At 44.4% G+C, this 20,154-nt stretch overlaps 1 protein-coding gene across 1 annotated transcript in view; it reads right to left on the bottom strand.

Annotated features, from left to right (window-relative positions):
* Nucleotides 1–2,624: 2,624 nt before the first annotated feature.
* The window catches only part of Efcab8 (EF-hand calcium binding domain 8), a 61,833-nt gene continuing 44,303 nt past the window's right edge, over nt 2,625–20,154 (bottom strand). Inside the window, 9 exon segments of the mRNA XM_008834845.2 lie at nt 2,625–2,722; nt 2,725–2,950; nt 3,757–3,853; nt 3,924–4,120; nt 4,216–4,225; nt 4,752–4,875; nt 7,617–7,770; nt 13,699–13,857; nt 14,384–14,605. Of these exon segments, the coding sequence (XP_008833067.2) occupies nt 2,625–2,722; nt 2,725–2,950; nt 3,757–3,853; nt 3,924–4,120; nt 4,216–4,225; nt 4,752–4,875; nt 7,617–7,770; nt 13,699–13,857; nt 14,384–14,605 (1,287 nt within the window).

The raw sequence follows: 20,154 nt of genomic DNA, 5'->3' as shown, positions 1-20,154 counted from the left end.
CTGTTGAGGACAAAGATATCTTCAGCCTTAGCATGAAAGTTCTGCTTTGAGTGCATCTGGGGCTCTGCAGGCAAATGCCCCTCCCTCCTGCTTATGACCTACTAGAATGGTGGTCATCACAACAGCCCACAACACCTGCACAGGAGTCAAGGTAAAGACATGAGTTGTTTTATAAAAGAGGCTCTACAGGGCTAGAGAGATGGCTCCGCAGTTAAGAGCACTGATTGTTCTTGCAGAGGACCCAGGTTGAAATCCCAGCACCCACATGGTGGCTAACAACCATCCATAACTCCAGTTCCAGGGGATCTGATGCCCTCTTCTGTCCTCTGTGGGCACTGCACAACATGGGTACACTTACACATATGCAGGCATAACACTCATACACATAAAATAAAAATAATTAATTAATTAAAATAAGCTCTACAGTCAGTCTTCTTCCCAAGCTCAAATCCCAGCACTACCTCTAACCAGCTATATGACCCTTGAGCAAAAGACTGGACCACTTCTGTGTCTCAGTCTCCTTATCTGGCAGACTGGGGTAATAGCAGTACCTACATCTTAGAATTATTGTGTGTTAGTAAGTGCTCAGTGTCTAACATTATTACCGCAGAGGCAGGACAGGCCTAACTAGAAGTGCTACTTCTTCCTAGCTGTGTGGCTACAAGGTGGGAAGGGGCCCTGCTCAGTGTTCCCTAGGCCCAGCTCTGAATAAAGTGCAGTTTAAAGATTCAGTGGCTGGTTTTGCTTTATGTCAGCAGGTTATAATTTCCCATCTGAGAAACAGGTGAGTGGGTAAGAGTTCTGCTCCTCTTCCCTACTCTCAACATGCTGAGTCCCCCCTACTTTTCAAAATACCCTTTCCCAAGATCATGCAGTCATTACAGACTCCAGAGCCTCAGAGGCTTCCTTGCCTACCGTATTGAGGGTGGGGGACAGTGAGCACAGCCTATGACAGCCAGGGCAGTCTTGGATTCTGGGAGGTTTGTCCTCCCACTGCAGTACCCCAATCCAGAGCAGGGTAGAAGGTGCAGTGCCCTCCAGGCATGCTCTAACTCACTCTGTGATATACCCCGCCCAGCTTCTCTGGGTTCCAGGGGCCTAGGAGGCTGCAGGCTCACTGCACAGTCAGGGCTCCTGGATGATTGTAAGCAGGAAAGAAGCTGAGGGGACACAGGGCCATGGGTTGAGTCAGCTGTCCCCTGACCTGCTTACCCCATTCTGTGCAATGGTAAGCAACAGTTGGGCTTCCAGAAGGCCCTATGGGCATCTAGCAATTAGTGAGCACTTCCTGTGTGCCCAGCCCTCTTTTTTCCCCACCCCCACCTCCTCTAAAGGCAGGCTCAGCTCTCCTGTCTTTCTTTCTAAGCCCATTCCAAGCACCCCTTTTCCATCTGGCAAAGCACTACATATACCTTTGTCTGCAATGGACCTTGTTCCAGTTCCGGCCCCATGCCCACCTGCCCCAGTGCCCTGGCCACTCCCAAACATCCTTCAGGCCCCTCAGACCACTACATCCCAGTCCAAAAGACCCTCTGAGGTCACATAGAACATGAGTCTAGGGTGGAGGAACACCACTCTCACCCTCACCCTGAGATGTCAAAGGTCTACCAGGCCTCTCTTGTCTCACTCCCATTAGCCTCCTTGGGCAGGGACCCACTCATGAAAATTCAAAGAGTTCCAGTGAAATTATGTGTGCATCTGGTTGACTTTCTGTGCCATGAGTGTTTCTGGGTGGTGGCACCTCATGCTTCATGGCCTCTCAATGGAATCTTCTGGTCCAGAAGTTCACACATGGCCCAGAGTTGACCTGCTGAGAGGGGAAGAGGTCCAGTAGAGGCTGGGACAGGTGAAGAGGGGAAGAGGCTTGTGGACTACAGGGAAACATCAAAGCCAGGTGAGATGCCACCTGCTGCATACTCAGGCCTCCTTGGCACAAGACATAGAGAAGCTTACAAGCACCAGGGTTGGGGCTGAAGTACCTGATGGCCAATCAGGACAGATGGTGGGGACAAGGGGCAAACAACCACTGCCACTATAGGACAACTGCCGAGCCTCACTCTTCTGCGAAACTGAACCAGGTTGCTGAGCCACCTGACTCCCCTAGCATATGATCCACGTGCCACACCACACAGAGCCCAAGGCGGAGGAAGAGGGGGCAGCCGATGTACCCAGGTATCCTGGGGACAGGTTCCTCTGTGTCTACCTGGGACCTTACCAGGCATTATGACCTGTCCTGGTATAGCAGGGACCTAAGGCCATGAGGGACACAGCCAGCCTTGTCAACTGCAGGACTCCAACACAGGAGAAAGTGTATTTTCTTCTTCAGAATTCTGCAGCGCCAGAGAGATGACAGCTGGACTTATCCAGAGAGAAGCAGGGGCTCCTGGAGAAAGGGCTGCATCGCCTGGGCCTGGCAAGGAGTGAGCCAGGAACGTGCACAATCCCATGGGTCCCTGCTACAAAATAGAGTGGATGCCTCAAAATGTGATGTGTGAGCCCTACTTCACAGATGACATGAAGGTGGTTCCCCTGGGCCTCCTTTGCTACATGAGGGAACAAACAACTGGCATTAAGGTCCCTGACCTCTGCCAGGCAGACTCAAAGTCTGAGGTGAGGTTGAAGAGCTAAACTGAGCTGGAGAGGGACCAGGGTCGCAGCAAGGAGACAGAAGATAGGGGCCTCCAGGAGGTAGACCAGCTGGAGTCCAGCACCCTGGAGGCTAGGCTCCCAGGGACAGCAAGGATGGGGAGGAAGGGGAGGCAGCTGGTGTGCCAGCTGACATGTCCATGAAGATTTGACCCGGGACAGACTCCAACTCCCTCCGGATATCGCTGGCCACCCAACGGATATGCCTGCCCTGCTGGTCCAGGACCTTGTGCATCAGGAAGTCGGGTTGCTGCACGGGCTTCAGGTCAGTGAAATACAGGCTTTGATAGACCTGAAGAGAGATCTGGGGGCAGAGCAGGAGGTGGCTACTTGCTGGAGCTAAGGCCACCAAGGTACCCTTAGGTCTTCCCATGCCATAGAAGTCTCTAGCGCTGTGGTCGTCCTAGCCTGCAGCAGCTCTGCCTTCCCACTCTTGCCTCTCTACACTGGTTCTGGAATTAAGGGCTCTTCTGGTTTTTAATCAAGGTCATAAGCTGGATCTGAAGTGGGGCCCAGGTGCAAAGCTCCTGCACCTGCCCTCATCTCTCATTAGCACTCCCCAAGCCATGCTCTGAGGCACCTCCAGGACCCTCTCACACCAACCTTCCCAGGAGGGATGTGGCCTTAGACATTACAGGAGTTCCCATAATGCCCTAAGGCAGATAGGAAAGAGAGGCTGGGCAGGGTCTGGTCAGGCAAGGGACAGGATGGAGCTTGACTGACTGTGAAATCCCGAATCTCCCTTTCTCCCCCTAAGGAGAGTCACTCCTTCCACGCACTCCATCTCTAGCTGTGCATCTGGCACCCTGACACTCCACATTTGTTCTTGAGCACCTATTCTCATGGGGAGGAGGACAGTGAATGCACTAGTGAGTAGCCACAGACTGTAATGGTGTTCTGAAGGCTACAGACAGGACAGGACAGAGGAGGACCTCCCCCATAAGCCAAATGACCTGCTTCCCCAGGGACAAGACCTCTGCAGACAGCGAGCATACCAGCCTGACCAGCTTATGTCAGAGAGGATGTATACCATCACCCCCACTGGAAGCCAGATGGGATCTGCTGGCCTCAGATAGCCCCAGCATCTCAGGGGCAGTCACAGTGCCTCACCTGCTGCCTCATCCAGCCGTACTGCACTCTGGTGGCCAAGAGTTTGGGGTTCCTCACATGCTCCTTGGACTTGTATGCTGCTCCCACAATTTTGCTCGCCTGCAGAAGTCACTGGTGAGAAGAGCAGCCAGCAGCTAGGGTCCTTGCCCCTCCCCCAACTGCCCCCCAACTGCTTGTCCTTGGACTCCCATTGATTTCAGCTCTCCTCGATGTCTTCTGGGGAATGCTCTCTGGCCCACGGGGATATGAGAGCCATCTTCTGCAGTCTGGCCCACGCCTCAGCCTTCTTCTCTGCCTTCCCATGCAGGAGAGCCGTTAGTACAGCCTGCTCATGCCGCTGAAACACCAGGGCTTCAGCCCGATCCTTGCTGTGAGAGGCAGCTTCCTTTACAACATGGTCCTCCCATTTCCCTGCCAGAAGCCCACCCCAACCCCACCACTGACCTGAGCCTCTCCAACCCTTTCCTGCCTCCCCCAGGGCCCAGCACTGAGCAAGCATTGTCTAACAGCAAAGCCTAGATATCTGGTCACACAAATCCTCCTGCTCTTCATCCCCTGTGATTTCATTTGGATCTCACCTGGGCCTCACTGATAGCATATGTAAACCTCTACACCCCAGGGAAGCTCTACCTTGCCCTGTTTTACATTCCCCATAACAAGACTGTCCCTCTAACAAGGTATATGCTTTGACGGCAACACAGAAGAAAAAACATTCCATAAAGATTCAATGGGCATCTGGTAAACTCCTACCCAACTCCAAAAGCACCTCTGGCCATGTGACAGACCTCTACAAGGGCCTCTAAAAGTCTGAACCTGGTTTAGGAATAGGCTCCATCTAGTGGCCGAGGGTTGCATATTCTCTCTACTGCTCAGTCTTGCAGCTGAGCTGGACTACAATGAACCACAAGTGCCTGTAGGCCCTAAGTTTCTGGCCTCCCCACCCCAGACAGAGGCTTCTGGGAGCCAAGGAGCCCCAGTGGGCTGTGGTGACTCACTGTAGCTCTAGGAAGGAGCTCTTGAGGCTGGTTCCGATGAGGTCAGCCTTCTCCTCTGAGCTTACTGCCTGTTCCAAAGTGGTTTCCTCCTGGAGTTTTTTCCAAACATTCACACCAAATGTCCCTGTGATGTGACCAGACCCTGTTCAGAACCAGGACTCTCTGAACCCATTGCCCTTTACCTTCCACTCCATTCACTCAAAGACTGAGTGTCCACCATGTGCCAGGCATTATGACACTTCCCTCCCGGGAAGCCCCAAGCAATTCAACAGATCTGTCTTGAGACACCCAAAGACAGGAAAACTGAGTCTTCCTAAATCACAGTTCGGCCCCTCCTGCTCAGCTCTAGCTGAACTGGGGGGGAGGGGCCACATGCTGAGGGGAATAACATCAACTCCAGTCTTCACAGTTCAATTACACAAAGTTCAGAAAAGTCTCATTCTGTTTTGTTTTTGAAATGTAAATCATATTGGTAAATTGATATGTTGTTTGAGGTCACTAAAAAGCTGGCTCTGGAAGCGGACCCCCCCCACACACAACCCAATTTTAACCTAAGCATGTTTTATCTCTAATGTCCTCCAAGGTCCCTGTCCTGGGGCAGACTGGGCCCAGAACTCTGCCAGGGAGAATAGGAAAACAACAAAACAATCCAAGAGTAAAAGCACTGCTCCCTTGAGAACAGCTAGAAGGGAAAACATTTCCAATAGAAGTTACTACTGTTTATCCCACAGCATAAAAATACCACATGCCAGCTAGCAACCATTTGTAACACCAGTTCCATAGGCTCCAACACCCTCTTCTGGCCTCTGCATGCACCAGGCACATACATAGTTCATATATGCAGGCAAAACATTCATACACATAAAATGTTTCAGTCATGTAAGATGACAAAGTTCCAAAGATCTGTTGTATAACAAAGTGTGTATAGTTAACACAGCACAACTATGGAACAAGGAGAGTTTTACACTTGGCTGGTGAAAGAATGAAAGTTGGTAACCACTTTGAAAGACCATTTGGCAATATCAACTAAAACTTGTGAAAAAAACATGTAACATAATATATAAACATATGTTCTATATATCCTGTGATTAGTAATTCCATCTCTAGATATATGCCAAACAAAAATATATACATTTGTTTACAAAAAATATGTACAAAAATGTTCACAGGGGCATTATTCTTTTTTAGTTTTTATTTATCTTTATTTTTATATGTATTAGTGTTTTGCCCACATGTATGTAAGTGTACCCACATCATGCAATATCTGAAGAGGCCAGAAAAGGGTGTTGGATCACCTGGAACTGGACCTATAGATGGTTGTTAGCTGCCATGTGGGTGCTGGGAACAGAAACCAAGTCCTTAAGGCCATTATTCTTAATCACTGAAAATAGCTAGAAACAAGTGCCCAACAATAGTCACAGATAAACGGTGGTGTTCACGCAGTAAGAGTGAATGAATACCACATTCATCAAATGGATGAATTTCACAAACAAGATGTTAAGAGAAAGAAAGCAGATGCAAAGAAGAGCCCATCACAAGACCCCAGGTGTGCAGAGTCCAAATACAAACCGTCTGAGAGTATAGAAACCAGGACAGGCCTGATGGCACCCACCTGGAAGCCCAGCATTCGACAGGCTGAGACAGGAGCACGGAGAGAGTCCAAAGTCAGTCTGGGCAACAGGGCAAGTTAAGGCCAGCCTGAGATATCATAGTGAAATAATATCATTAAAAAAAAAAAAAAAAGGCTGGAGAGATGGCTCGGTTATAAAGTGTCTGCTTGCTACACAAGCATGAAGACCTGAGTTCAGATGCTGTGGTCACGGAGACAGCAGATCCCTGAAGACAGGCAGATCTCTGAAGTTCACTGGCCAACCAGGCCAACCAAACTGATAAGCTCCAAGTTCACTGAGAGACCCTGTTTCAAAATAATAAGGTAGACCTGGGAGCAGTGGTGCATGCCTTTAATCCCAGCACTCAGGAGGTAGAGGCAGGCAGATCTCTGTGAGATCAAGTCCAGCCTTGTCTACATAGGAAGTCTCAAGCCAGCTGGGGCTACAGGGAGAACATCTCAAAAAACAAAAAATAAAATAAAATAAGAAGGTGGAAAGGGATTGAGGAAGACGCCAGTGTTGACCTCTGGCCTACACAAACAAGTGCATGTATGTGCCCATATATCCATATGTACATCAAGCTTACTTACAGATATGTACATATACATACATGAACAAAAAGAAAAAGGAAAAAAATCATGGGTTGATGAGATGACTCAGTGGGTGCAGGTACCTGTGACCAAGTCTGATGACCTGAGTTCTGTCCCTGGGATCCACATGGTGGAAGGAGAGAATTGACTCATGCAAGTTGCCCTCTGACCTCCCCACATATTCCACGTGCTCCCCTCCCCCAATCATATCAATAAATGTTTTGTTTTGTTTTGTTTTAAATCGGGATATTGGTATCTTCTGAAGAGAAGCTAGGTTGCGGGTGGAAAGCAACCCAGGCAGGTTTCTGCTTCTCCACATGGTGGCTGTATGGATACACATACCTTCACCAAGGGGAACAACTTCTGGTTTGTGTATTTTTCTTTAGATGTGTTATGACACCAGAACTAAGTTTATTTCTTAAAGGGAAAAGAATAGACCTTATCAGACACACGACTTTCTAAAACATCAAGGCAAGCAAAGCTGGGTAGATGAGTGAATGGGTGGAAGGGTGGTTGAGGGATAAATGGACAACTGGACAGAGTCACATTGTGCAACACTATCTCAGCAGCTTCTGTGGTCTGAGAGCATCCTCCCCACGGGGTATAAGGGTCATGTTAGGGTCAGGGACAGGGATAGGAAAGCCATGCTTCAGCAGGACCCATACCTATGGCAGCCCCAGAGAGTTCCCATCCTAGCCAGCACTGATGACACAGCTGGAAGATGTCTACATACAGGATGTCTGCCACACTCTCAAAATGACTGTTCCAGGTAATCAGAAGTGTTGGGGGAGTCAAAGTAATGGTCTGGCCATCCACAACCTATAGGGGGCAAGAGAGAACTGCTTATGCCCAGGTGGTCACAAAGGCTCCCTGCAGACACTCAGGAGTGTCTGGTGGAAGGGCTCCAGGACACGGGCCAGTGACCTGTACTGGGCACTTCATATTAACCTTCTGATGACCTTTGGTAGGTCCCAACACCTCTCTGGCCTCACAGACCCCTTTGGTAAAACCATTGGTGCCATTTTCCCATATGTTTACAGAATGCCTCTCTACAGACCATTTCATTAGAACCTCACCACCTTATCGATTATAGAAAATCCTCATCATTTTACAGGGGCTGGAGAACTAGCTCCACGGTTAAGAACACTGGTTGTTCTTACAGAAGACCTGGGTTTGAATCCCAGCACCCATATGACAGCTAACAACTGTCAGTAACTCCAGTTCCAGGGGATCTGACAATCTCTTCTGTCTTCTGTGGGCATTGCACGACACAGGTGCACTTCCCTACATGCAGGCAATACATATATACACATAAAAAAATAATAAATATTTTTAAAAAAGAAAAAGAAAATCTTCATCATTTTACAGAGAAATAAGAATCAGAAACGTTCAGAAATCGGCCTGAGATCACAGAACTAGAAAGCGATGGGACCAGGACAAGAGCCCAGGTGATCTAAAGGTTTTCAATCAGGCACTGGAAGATGGTAGACTGTAAGGCATGAGGATGGCAATGACATCACACCATGAGAGACATTTCTGTGAGAGAAAAGAACACTACATAACTGGAAAATGACCAGGACCAATTTTTTGCATGTGTTTATGTATATGTATGTATGTATGTATGTGGGCACATGTGTGTGCAGATACAAATACATGTGTGTGAGGTATGTGGAAGCCCAAAGTTGACCTCAGGTATCTTCTTTGGTCCTTCTCTATTTTATTTATTGAAGCAGGGTCTCTCACCAAACCCGGAGCCTGCCAATTCCAGCTAGTCTATCTAGCCAGATTGCCCCCATGGATCCCCTGCCTTTGCCTTCTGAATGCAGGGATTGCAGGCAGCCCCCATGCCTACCCAGCTTTTTTATGTGAGCTCTGAGGATCTGAACTGTGGTCCTCACATTTGGGTGGCAAGTGTTACATCTACAGATTCATCTCCCTAGCCCTAACCAGGACCATTTTGAAATAAAACCAGGCTAAGGAAGGGACATTTATTTTGCTAGTCAGACATGGTAGTTCAGACTAACACAAACCACAACAGAACAAAGAAAGAAAGAGAGCTCAGAAAGTAACAAGTATACATGAAAACTTAGTGTACAAGAATAGTATTTATGGGCTGGAGAGATGGCTCAGCAGTTAAGAACACTGGTGTTCTTGCAGAAGACCTGAGTTCAAACCCACATGGCAGCTAACAACTGTCAGTAACTCCAGTGCCAGGAGATCCAACAGCCTCTTCTGACCTCCACCGGCACTGCATGACACAAGTGCACTTACCTACATGCAGACAATACACACATACACAAAAAAAATTTTTTTTTAATTATTTAATTAAGAAAAAAGAATAGTATTTGTTAGAAAGCACCGTCTAATACACAGTATCAGGATGGCTGATGGGCTACTGAAAGCAAACCAATCATTGTCACAGCTGAAACTAAAATAAATATTGGAAGGTTTGAATTTTTGTTTGGGGGGTTGTTTTGTTGCTGGTTTGGTTTGGTTTGGTTTGGTTTCGTTTCGTTTCGTTTCGTTTCGTTTCGTTTCGTTTGGTCTGGTTTGGTTTGGTTGGTTGGTGTTTTTGGCTTAGTTTGGGTTTCGGGTTCTTTTGAGACAAGATTTCATGGAGCCTAAGCTGGCATCAAATTTACTATCAAAGTAATACTGGTCTCACAAAATCGTGAGAAAGTTTGTGCATCATTGTGATTGATATTTTAAGTGTTTGATAGAATTCATCAGTGAAATTATTTGTGCCTGGGCTTTCCTCTGTGATTTCACTGTAATTCAGCCCCTTGTTTTATTCAGATTGCCTATGTTTGCAGATTTTTGATTTCTTATTGAGTCTCTGTTATGTCTTTCTATGATTTTGTCCATTTTTTCCAATAAAAAAGTTAGAAACTGCCTTTATGCTAATAATAGGCAGCAAGTTAAATAAACAAGTAAAATTCTATACAATGACTGTGATTCTATAGAGTGAAATGTTATTTTATTTCTAGAAAGTCTAGCAGGCATGGTAATATACACCTTTAATCCTAGTACTTCAGAGGCAGAGGCAATTTCTGTCTCAAAAAAAAAGAATGAAAGAAAGAGAGAAAGAAAGCGTCTGATTTTAGAAAAGATTTGCTATCCCCAAATTGCAAGGACGGTTTGACATATACAGTCTGTAACAGTGATACCTCATTAACAAAATGAAGAACAAAAGCCATATGATAATTTTAGTAAGTTCAGGAAGTACATTTGGGAAAGCCCAACACTCCTCCAGATATAAAAATGTTCAACAGATAAGGATGAGGGAAGATTCCCTCAACATGACAGAAGTCAGCTACAGCAAACCATAGCTAACATCATACTCAACCACCAAATGTTTAAAGCTTTTCCTCCAAAATCAGGAATGACAAGAATGCCCATTCTCATCATTTCTTTTCATCACAGTAGAAGAAATCCCAACCTGAACAAGCAGGCAAGAGAAAGACAAGGCATCTTACTGTGGAAAAAAAAAAGTAAAAACAGTAAAACAGTCCTTTATATGGAAAACCCTAAAGACTCCACCCAAAAACCTTAGAGATGGTACAGAAAGTCAGCAAAGTTACAGAATACAAAATCAATCTACAAGCTGGATGTGGTGACATTTGCCTATAATCCCAGCACTTGAAGCACTAAGGCAAAAGGATTAGGAGTTCACGAGCTACCTTGACTACATTGCAAGTCAAGGTCAACCTGAGCTATATGAGACTCTGTCTCAAAAACACTAAATACAAAGGAAGGAAGGAAGGAAGGAAGGAAGGAAGGAAGGAAGGAAGGAAGGAAGCAAGGAAGGAAGGAAGGAAGGAAGGAAGGAAGGGAGGGAGGGAGGGAGGGAGGGAGCAAGGGAGGGAGGGAGGGAGTCAACACACAAAAATCAATAATATGGGCTGGGAGTGTGACTCAGTGGTACAGTACTTGCCTAGCATGTATAAGCCCTAGGTTCAATCCCAAGGTAAGGGGTGGGGAGAAGAACAAGTGGCTATGGGTGACAATACAGAGAAAAGCAGACTCTTCTACATTTTTAGCAGGTGTTAAATTAGTATAACCACTATGGAAAACAATATGAAGTTTCCTCAAAAACTTATAGCCCTACTTCTGCTATATAGCCAAATGGAACCTAAATCAGTATGGCAAAGAATCTGTGTTTCCCTGCTGACTGGAGTATTGCTCAAAATAACCGGTACAGAACCAGACTTCAGGTTGATGGATAAGGGATGCGTGATGCATATACACAGTGGAATACTATTCATCCTTTAAAAAAGAAAATCCTATCATTTGCAATATGGATAAACCTGGAAGGCAGGCGAGCTAAATGAATTAAGCCAGGCACAAAAAAGGCAAATACCACATAATCTCACATACAGAGAGAATGGCAAGGTCAGTCATTTCTAAAAGGATGCTTTCTCCCATGGAATATGGACATGGATATAAAGATATGAATCTTTAGGAACATATATAGAGATACACATGCATATTTACATATATATATATATATACATAATTACATTAATATATGATGTAAAAGCAGAGGGGGACTTTCAGGGGGAAGGAGACCAGCAAGGGGGAAAAGGAAGAATGGGAGAGGGTAGTGGAGAGGTGATATGAGCAAAGTATAATGATAAAGATGTGGTGAAATGGAATAAAACCTATTATTTTGTATGGTGACTAAAACCGTGATTTTTAAAAATGTAAATAGCGATAGGAAAAAAGGAAATAAAGTTTCAGTTGAACAGAAGGAATAAGTTTTGATATTTATTCTTCAAAAAAGATCAATAATAAAATATTGAATGCTTAAAATAGCCAAGAGTATAATCAGTAACATATAGTTCAAAATAACCAAGAATAAACATCAAATGTCTTGCACAAGAAAATAAGTGAGGCGATATGTTAACTAACTTGACTCAGTCATTCTCCCTTGTAAACACATATCAAAACACACTGCATCCTATAAGTGTATGCAATGATGACTTTTCAAATAAAATAACATTAGATTTAAAAAATAAGGGAAAAATATTTGACAATGTTCTAGTTACTCGGAACACTATCTCAGTCTCTTTAAAATGTCTCATCATGGGGCTGGAGAGGTAACTCCACAGTTAAGAGTGCTTAGTGCTCTTCCAGAGGACAAGAGTTCAGTTCCCAGAAGCAATATGGCAGCTCACAACCACCTGTGACTCCAGTTCCTGGGGATCCAACATCCTCTTCTGGCCTTTGTGGGCACTGCATGTACATGGTGCACGTACATATATGCAAGCACTCAAACTTAAAGTAAAATTAACAAATCTTTTAAAAATGCCTCATAATAAAGCTGAGGGTTACCAGTTGCCAGCAGGATCTCATCATAAAGGGCCCACAGCCACAAACAGATCCAGGAGTTCACAGACTTGGCTTAGTCACAGACCAACACCAGCTGCTACACAGACTTAGACATGGAGTACCAGTACTTCCAATCCATCCTCCTCATCTGAAAAGTAGCATCGCCTCTCAGAGTCTATCTTAAGATGTTAAGAACACTCTGTGCTCAGTACAGTCTCTGATGCACTAAGTAAGTGTTGCTACTAGATATTAATACTAGACATTCCTCATGTACTGAATCTGTGAGCAACCGGTTCCCAACAGACAGGAGCACAGCAAAATTCCCTTCTCACCAAAACTAGTCCCAACTACTGTAGAAAGTCAAAAGGCACATATGTGGCCAGCATATAGTGCAGGTCCGTAAGTCCAGAACTGGGAGGCAGGAGGATTATGAGTTTGAAGCCAGCCTGGACTATACAGCAAGGCCTTGTCCCCATACAAACACTTGAGGTTGCAAGATGGCTAACAAAATTGCAACTGTATGGAACCCTTTGACCCAACATCCCCACTTTCAGGAACGCATCCTTCAGATATGCTTACACATATGTAAAATAACATTCACTACTAGGACTCATTTCTAAAGTTAAAACAATGCAAATTTCCCCTTTTATTAAAAAAGGATTATACTGACAGTATAGCCTATAGTTGACTATAAAGTTGTAAAAAAAATAATGTAGTAATATGCAAAGATCTCTAAAATATGTTATGGGGAGAAGCACAGGGCATATCCATGTGCACACGCTAACACTTTCATATAAAAACACGAGGGGAAAAATTGCCACACGTGCATTTGCATACGTAAATAACCAGAAATGAGTACCAGTGGCTACCTCAGGGAAGAACTATTCCACAAGGAATCAGAGCAGGGTTCCCACTCTATTTTAAGCCTTTCTACATTGCTACACATGTAATGTACACATAGACAGTTGCTAACGTCTTTTTGGCTTTAGTCATTCTGGTGAGTATGCACTGGTGTTCCTCCGTAGCTTCAGTTTGCTGGAGTTTTTTGTTTGATTTTTTTTTTGGGGGGGGTGGTGTTGAGACAAGGTCTCCCTGTAGCGACAGCTGGCCTGGAACTTGCTATGTAGACCCGGCTGGCCTCGAACTCACAGAGATCGGCCTGCCTCTGCCTCCCAAGTGCTAGGATTAAAGGCATGTGCCACCACACCCTGCCTCGATTTAATTATTTTTATTTTTATGTGTATGAGAATTTGTCTGCATGAATGTTAAGTGCATCCATGTCATGCAAACCCCACAGAGGCCAGAAAAAGGTGAAGGGAGCTTGAAGGTTCATTGTATCACTGGGGCACCACAGACCCAAGCTCCCTTGTGGGCATGAAAGTTCTTTTCTGAGCAACCCTCCTGCCATCTTCCTACCTCCTTTTCCTTCAGAGGAATGTAAAACGGGATGTTGACCTGGAGATGTTTAGGAATTAAGAATCGGAACTTATTCTCGGTTTCACTGACGATCTTCATCCCACTGGGTTGGGGCACTCGCTGGCCGGCAAATAAGCAGTAATCTTTGATGTCCCAAATCTAGGTAAAAAGTGTGGGTTAGTAGGCTGACGCCCTTCTAGCCCAACCCCAACTCCACACTGTGGGTTCCACCAAACTATACCTCTGCACTTCAGAAACAGTTCTAACTTCAAATAGCTCCAGCCAGAGGGGTCCTTAGGGTCTTCTAAGTCAGACCCGTCAGTTAACAGGAAAAGGAGTTTTGAGTGGCTTAGAAGACAAGACATTCCTGCCCCATGTCTCACCACAGAGCATAAAATTGTTCATGAGACACTTGATCATGTGGCTAGAAGATATGGGAGCTGTGGGAAGACAGCAATGGAGGAGAGGATCCACTGGGGGAGTTCTCAGAGGGGCCTTTTCAAGAAGCCCTGGCTCATTTCACTGGGCATGTCAGAGCAGAAGAGAGAAGATAAGGAACACACCTTGCTCCCCCACCCCCTCTACAATGAAACCAGCACCCAGAGGGAGTAGGAGGTAGGCAGCACAGAGGTGGCCAGAAGCCTGGCTGACTCCAGCCCCTCAGCCACAGCCAGCTCTTCCTCACCTTGATGGTTCCTTTACAGTCCCCTGTGATGAGGAGCCAGTCATTTTCATCAGTGGCCATGGCACCCACAACAGCAATCCCACTGTCATCAATGTCCACAGGGAACTTCCCCAGTAGACCACCATTTCCATGGATGGACCAGGCATAGATGAAGCCATCAATGCAGCTGCTCAGCATGGCCACCGTGTGTGGCAGGCGAGGTCTGGTCTGTAGGAAGATTATCTACACAGGAGAGGTAGGCCTGGCTCAGCAGGATTGTGAGCCAGGGTTTCCTCTGGCCAGTGTCAGGTATGCCAATGGACCCAAACAAGTCGCCACACCCACCTGGTGCTACAGTTTTCCAAGATGCCCCTTCCTACCTAGCAGATAATGAGAACTGTGAGCTATTTCAGGAGGTTAATGGTGTCAAAATTTTTACTGCTGTTATTTACAGCCTTACCCTCACTAACTACCAAGAACATAACCAATAAATGTGTACTGAAAGAAGACACGTGAGTGTCTCAATGCAACATGATCTGCAGAAGTAACTCAGTCTCTTTACATCTACCTATGGCAAAAACGCCCATATTTTCCAGCCAATTGCTAAGATAGCATTTTAACCAATTTTGTTTAAGTCTTGATCAGACATGCCCTTTGCTAATTCCTCCATCTGCTCCCTTTTACCTTACATATCACCTGTCACCCACATCAGGGGCCACAGTAAGAAGTTGCCATGCATAGTGAGTTTTAAAAGGAGAGCTGCTTGCCTGGCGTGCTGCACAAGGCTGACAGCATGGTGGTGGGGCAAATCAGGACTAGGAGAGGATATCGGAGGCCTCCTCTACTCCCACTAAGGCAAAATTTTATAGTGTGATGGTCATGTACCTAAAACATGCCACCAAATAACAAATCATTCGTTTGCTTGTTTGTTTTTGAGACAGGGTCTCCTACGTAGCTCAGTCTGCTCTTAAACTCATGATCCTCCTGTCTCTGCATCCTAAGTGTTGGGGTTACAGGCATGTGCCACCACACCTGGCCAGCTGTTTTGTTTCTTCACAGTGAGCCTGTGTTGCTTTTTTTCTTACCAAATGACCTAGATATAATAGAGTATAAGTACTGAACACACTGGTGAATTTTCACATTTTTTAAAGTTTATTTTTATTTTATGTATATGAGTGGTTTGCCTGTATGTACCTAAGTGCACCCATGCATGCAATACCCACATAAGCCAGAAGAGGGCATTGGATCCCCTGGAACTGGAGTTATAGACAGTTGTAAGCTGCCATGTAGGTGCTGGGAACTAAACCCAGGTCCTCTGCAAGAGGAGTCAGTGATTTTAACCACTGAGCCATCTCTCTAGCCCCAATTTTCACATTTTTTGATGTTCACTGAAATCAATTTAAAGCATGAGGAAACATGACAAATGTTATCCAACCTTCATTCTCTCCATGTAATTCCCAAGGCTTACTACTGGTTACTTGGTGTATATTTTCAAGAAATTCTACACATGTATCCATAAACATTTTTAATATAAAGAAATCAAACCAGGGGGTTGAAGAGATGGTTCAGTGCTTAAGAGCACTGGCTACTCTTGCAGAGGACATGGGTTCAGTTCCCAATACCCACATGGTGGCTAACAACCATCCATAACTCCAGTTCCAGGGGATCTGACTTCTTCTTCTGACCTCCAAAGGCACTGCACAACAAGTATACTTACATACATGCAGGCAATACATTCATACATATAAAATAAAAAATAAATTTTTTAAAAGAAATCAAACCAATTATAACATGATTTTATATCTAGTGCTTTTACTATATATACTTTATTTCAGCTAGGTATAAATCTCTCTCTTAACCAGTAACTAGCTGCATTATTCAGTGTGGGTGTGCAATAATTTAATTGCTCTTTTCATAATAACCAGTTAAATACACATAAAGTGTATCATTGGACTTGGGACATCTGGGGCATTATGTTGTGCTAGGGATCAAATCCAGGGCCTCCTGAATGCTAGGCAGGCAATATCACTGAGCTACACATACCACTGGTCCAGGAATTTCTTGTTGAAGACAAGGTCTTCCTATATAAGCCCGGTCTAGTTGTCACCTGCCTCCCAAGTACTGGATTACAGGTGTGTACCACCATGTCTGCTATTGGTCCAGTAATGTTGGGGGGAGTCTGGTAATTTTTATAAGACAAATTCTTAGAATGGGAATTGCTATATCAAAAGATATGTGCTTAATTTTGAAAGAGCTCTTGGGGGGGGGGAAGTTCTTATGTGGACATGGTTTGTCAAAATTTGACAAAGAAAGTCCCATAAAATTGTTCAGTGAAGGTGAGCGTGATGGCACATGCCTTTAATCCCAGCACTCAGGAGGCAGAGGCAGGCCGATCTCTGTGAGTTCAAGGCAAGCCTGGCCTCCATTAGCAAATCCAGGCCAGCTGTAGCTACAGGGAGACCTTGTCTCAAAAAGACCAAAAAAATAAAAAAATTGTTCAGTGAGCTGAGCGTGGTGGTACACGCCTTTAATCCCAGCACTCAGGAGGCAGAGGCAGGTGGATCTCTGTGAATTCAAGGCCAGCTTGGTCTACATAGCAAGTTCCAGCCAGCTGGAGCTACAGGAAGACCCTGTCTCAAAAAGACCAAAAAGTAAAAAAAATGTTCAATGAGAGTTTTATCAGGAGTTGTCTTTTCAATGTGTGGCACATGGCTTCAATCCCAGAACTCAGGAGCAGAGTTCAGAGGATTCTGGGTTTGAGGCTGGCTGAACTACGTAGTAAGATCCTGTCACAAACAAAACACACACAGTACAAAAAATATATAATAAATAAATAAATAACAGATGGACTTTTTAAGTATGGAGGCTTTTATAATCCTAGAAAGGCCTTTCTCCACTACCAGTGATGTTGTCCTAACTCCAATGTACCCCATTTCATTTGTGCCTTCTATATATGATAAATGAAATAAAAAGCTCTAAAAATTAAATTCTGATAACTTATAGCGCATGTGTCTAGGGTTCATGTCCTATACTTAGCACCTTGAATTTTTAAACTTTATTTTATTATTTATCTGTGTGTCCATGTGTGATGTGTCACTGAGGGCATGTGCATGCCACAACACATGTGTGGATGTCAGAGAACAATGTTCTGAAATCATTTCTCTCCCTCAGCCTTTACATGGAATTCCAGGATGGAATTCAGGTTGTCAGACTTCAATGGCACTTTTACTCCCTGAGCCATCTTGCCAGCCTAGGACCTTGAATTTTTTATCTTACCTCAGAAACTAGCAGTAGCTTCTAATAATGGGATATGTACTAAATCATCTTCTGAGAAGAAATTTAATTAAAAATTAACTTGTGGCCCTATTGCGCCTTGACTCCCACAACCTCATTCACTCTCTGTTCCTCCACCCTGTCTCTCCTCCTAGGATGGGCACTGGCCCATTTCTTCTCTTGGCACCCCAGACCTGTGGGCTGCCCTCTTGGCCCAGACTCCCCACTGCTTCCTGATCCTTTGCAGACTAACCCAGTTCAGGTCTAGTCCCCTGGAGCCCTCAAGGCCTGTTCCCTTCCCCACCTCACCTTTGCATACCTGAGACCAGCCTTCATCCCTGGCTGTCCCACCCCCAACCTGGATTCCTGAGACCAGCCTCCTTCCCTGCTTGCTCTGGATTCCTGAGACCAGCCTACTTCTCTGACTGCCTGAGAGCCCTGAATCCTACCTCTACCTAGCAATCCTCCCAAACTGTACTGTGCCTGCTGACTAGAGGGATGCTGACTAGACCTTAGGAGAAAGCCTGAGAGCATCTGATCCTCATCTGACTTGGACCTCTGAGGGAGCTCCTGAGCAGCAGGATGAAAGCCATATGACCCCTCCAATATAAAATCAAAGCAGAGAACCTGAAGCCTAGACCAACCATCTTTTCATGCCCAACAAGTAAACCACAATGGCACATAAAGCTTAAAAGAAAAGCAGACCTAAATTCAACAAAGGAAGGCTTGAGTCTCACACAAGAATCAAAAGCTACAAAAGAAATCCACATGTCAAAGTCACAGCGAAAAAATAATAAGATGAAAAATCCAAATAGTTATCCCCATCAAGTACCAACAGTCCTCTTGAGGAGTACAATGAGATAACACAGGACATGGAATTCAAAAGAACAATTATAAACATGAAAAAAGAATTTAGTGAATTTAAAGAACACACAAAGAAAGAAATCAAAGAACTGAAAGAAGATAGGGACAGACTTCTGAATGAATTCAGAAAAAAGTTAGAAATATTGAAGAAGTGTGCTTCCCTTCAATAGCTCAGCTGGTAGAGTGGAGGACTGCAGTAGAAATATTGAAGAATACTCAGGCTGAAATGAAGAAGGAAGTGAAACACTAATTAGAAATGACAGGAGAAAGCCTCACCAACAGGATGAATGAAATAGAAAACAGAATATCAAGATTGGAAGACAAAGTGGACGAACTAGACCACTCAAGCAAAGATTATGAAAAATTTAAGAAAACACAAGAATGGAAAATACAGGAATTGTGTGACACCATAAAAAGACCAAACTTAAGCATCATAGGTATAGAGGAAGGAGAAGAATCTCAGGATAATGGAATGAGCCAGATCTTCAACAGGATTATAGAAGAAAATTTCCCAAAATTAAAGACATGCCCATACAAACACAAGAAGCACATACAATACCAAATAGACAGGACCAGAAAAGAAACTCTCCACAGCACATCATAGTAAAAACACTAAACGTACAGAACAAAAAGAGAATACAGAAAGCTGCAAAAGAAAAACAAGTCACATAGAAAGGAAAACCCATCAGAATTACAGATGACATTTCAGTGTAAACTATGAAAGCCAGAAGACTCTAGACCAAAGTATTCCCAGTTCCAAATGACTACAGATGCCAACCCAGATTACTTTACCCACCCAAAATGTCTATTATAGTTGAAGGGGAAAGAAAAATCTTCCATGACATAAATAGGCTGAAAGAATTCATGTCCACAAAACTAGCCCTTCAGAGAGTTCTTAAAGCTGAAAGTTCAAAGAGCTGAAGAAAGGAATGACTATGTCCAAGGGGTAACAGAGAGAAACTTAATGAAGGTATAACTGGAAATGCACAGCTACACCAAGAATGCAAACAGAAATCAAAACAACAGGAATCAATACACGTTTCATTAATAACTTTAAATATCAATGGACTGAACTCTCCAGTCAAAACACACAGATTAGTTGAACGGATTAAGAAACAAAACCCATCTTTTTGTTGTCTGCAAGAAACTCATCTCACTTTCCAGGCACTATCTTAAGGTGAAAGGATGGGAAAAATATTCCAAGCAAATAGTACTAAGAAAAAAGCAGGAGTTGCAATTCTAATATCTGACAAAATAGATGTCAAACTAAAACTAATCAGAAGAGATAAAGATGACCACTTCACTCTCACCAAAGGAACAATTGACCAAGAAGATATTACAACCATGAACATGGAAGATGATGGCATGGACCAGATCTTCAACAGAATCATGGAAGAAAATTTTCCAAAATTAAAGAAACAATGCCCATACAAATACTAGAAGCATATAGAACACCATACAGACAAGACCAGAAAAGAAATTCTCCACGGCACATCATAGTAAAAACACTAAATGTACAAAACAAAGAGACAATACTGAAAGCTGCAAAAGAGAAACAACAAGTCACATATAAAGGGAAACCCATTAGGATTACAGCTGACTTTTCAGTGCAAACTATGAAAGCCAGAAGAGCCTGGACCAAAGTATTTCCAGTT

Source organism: Nannospalax galili, unplaced genomic scaffold (genome assembly GCF_000622305.1).
Source record: "Nannospalax galili isolate Female #2095 unplaced genomic scaffold, S.galili_v1.0 scaffold1357, whole genome shotgun sequence".
Lineage (NCBI taxonomy): Eukaryota > Metazoa > Chordata > Mammalia > Rodentia > Spalacidae > Nannospalax > Nannospalax galili.
The sequence above is the reverse complement of the archived record's forward strand: the minus strand, read 5'-3'. Positions and strand labels throughout refer to the sequence as shown.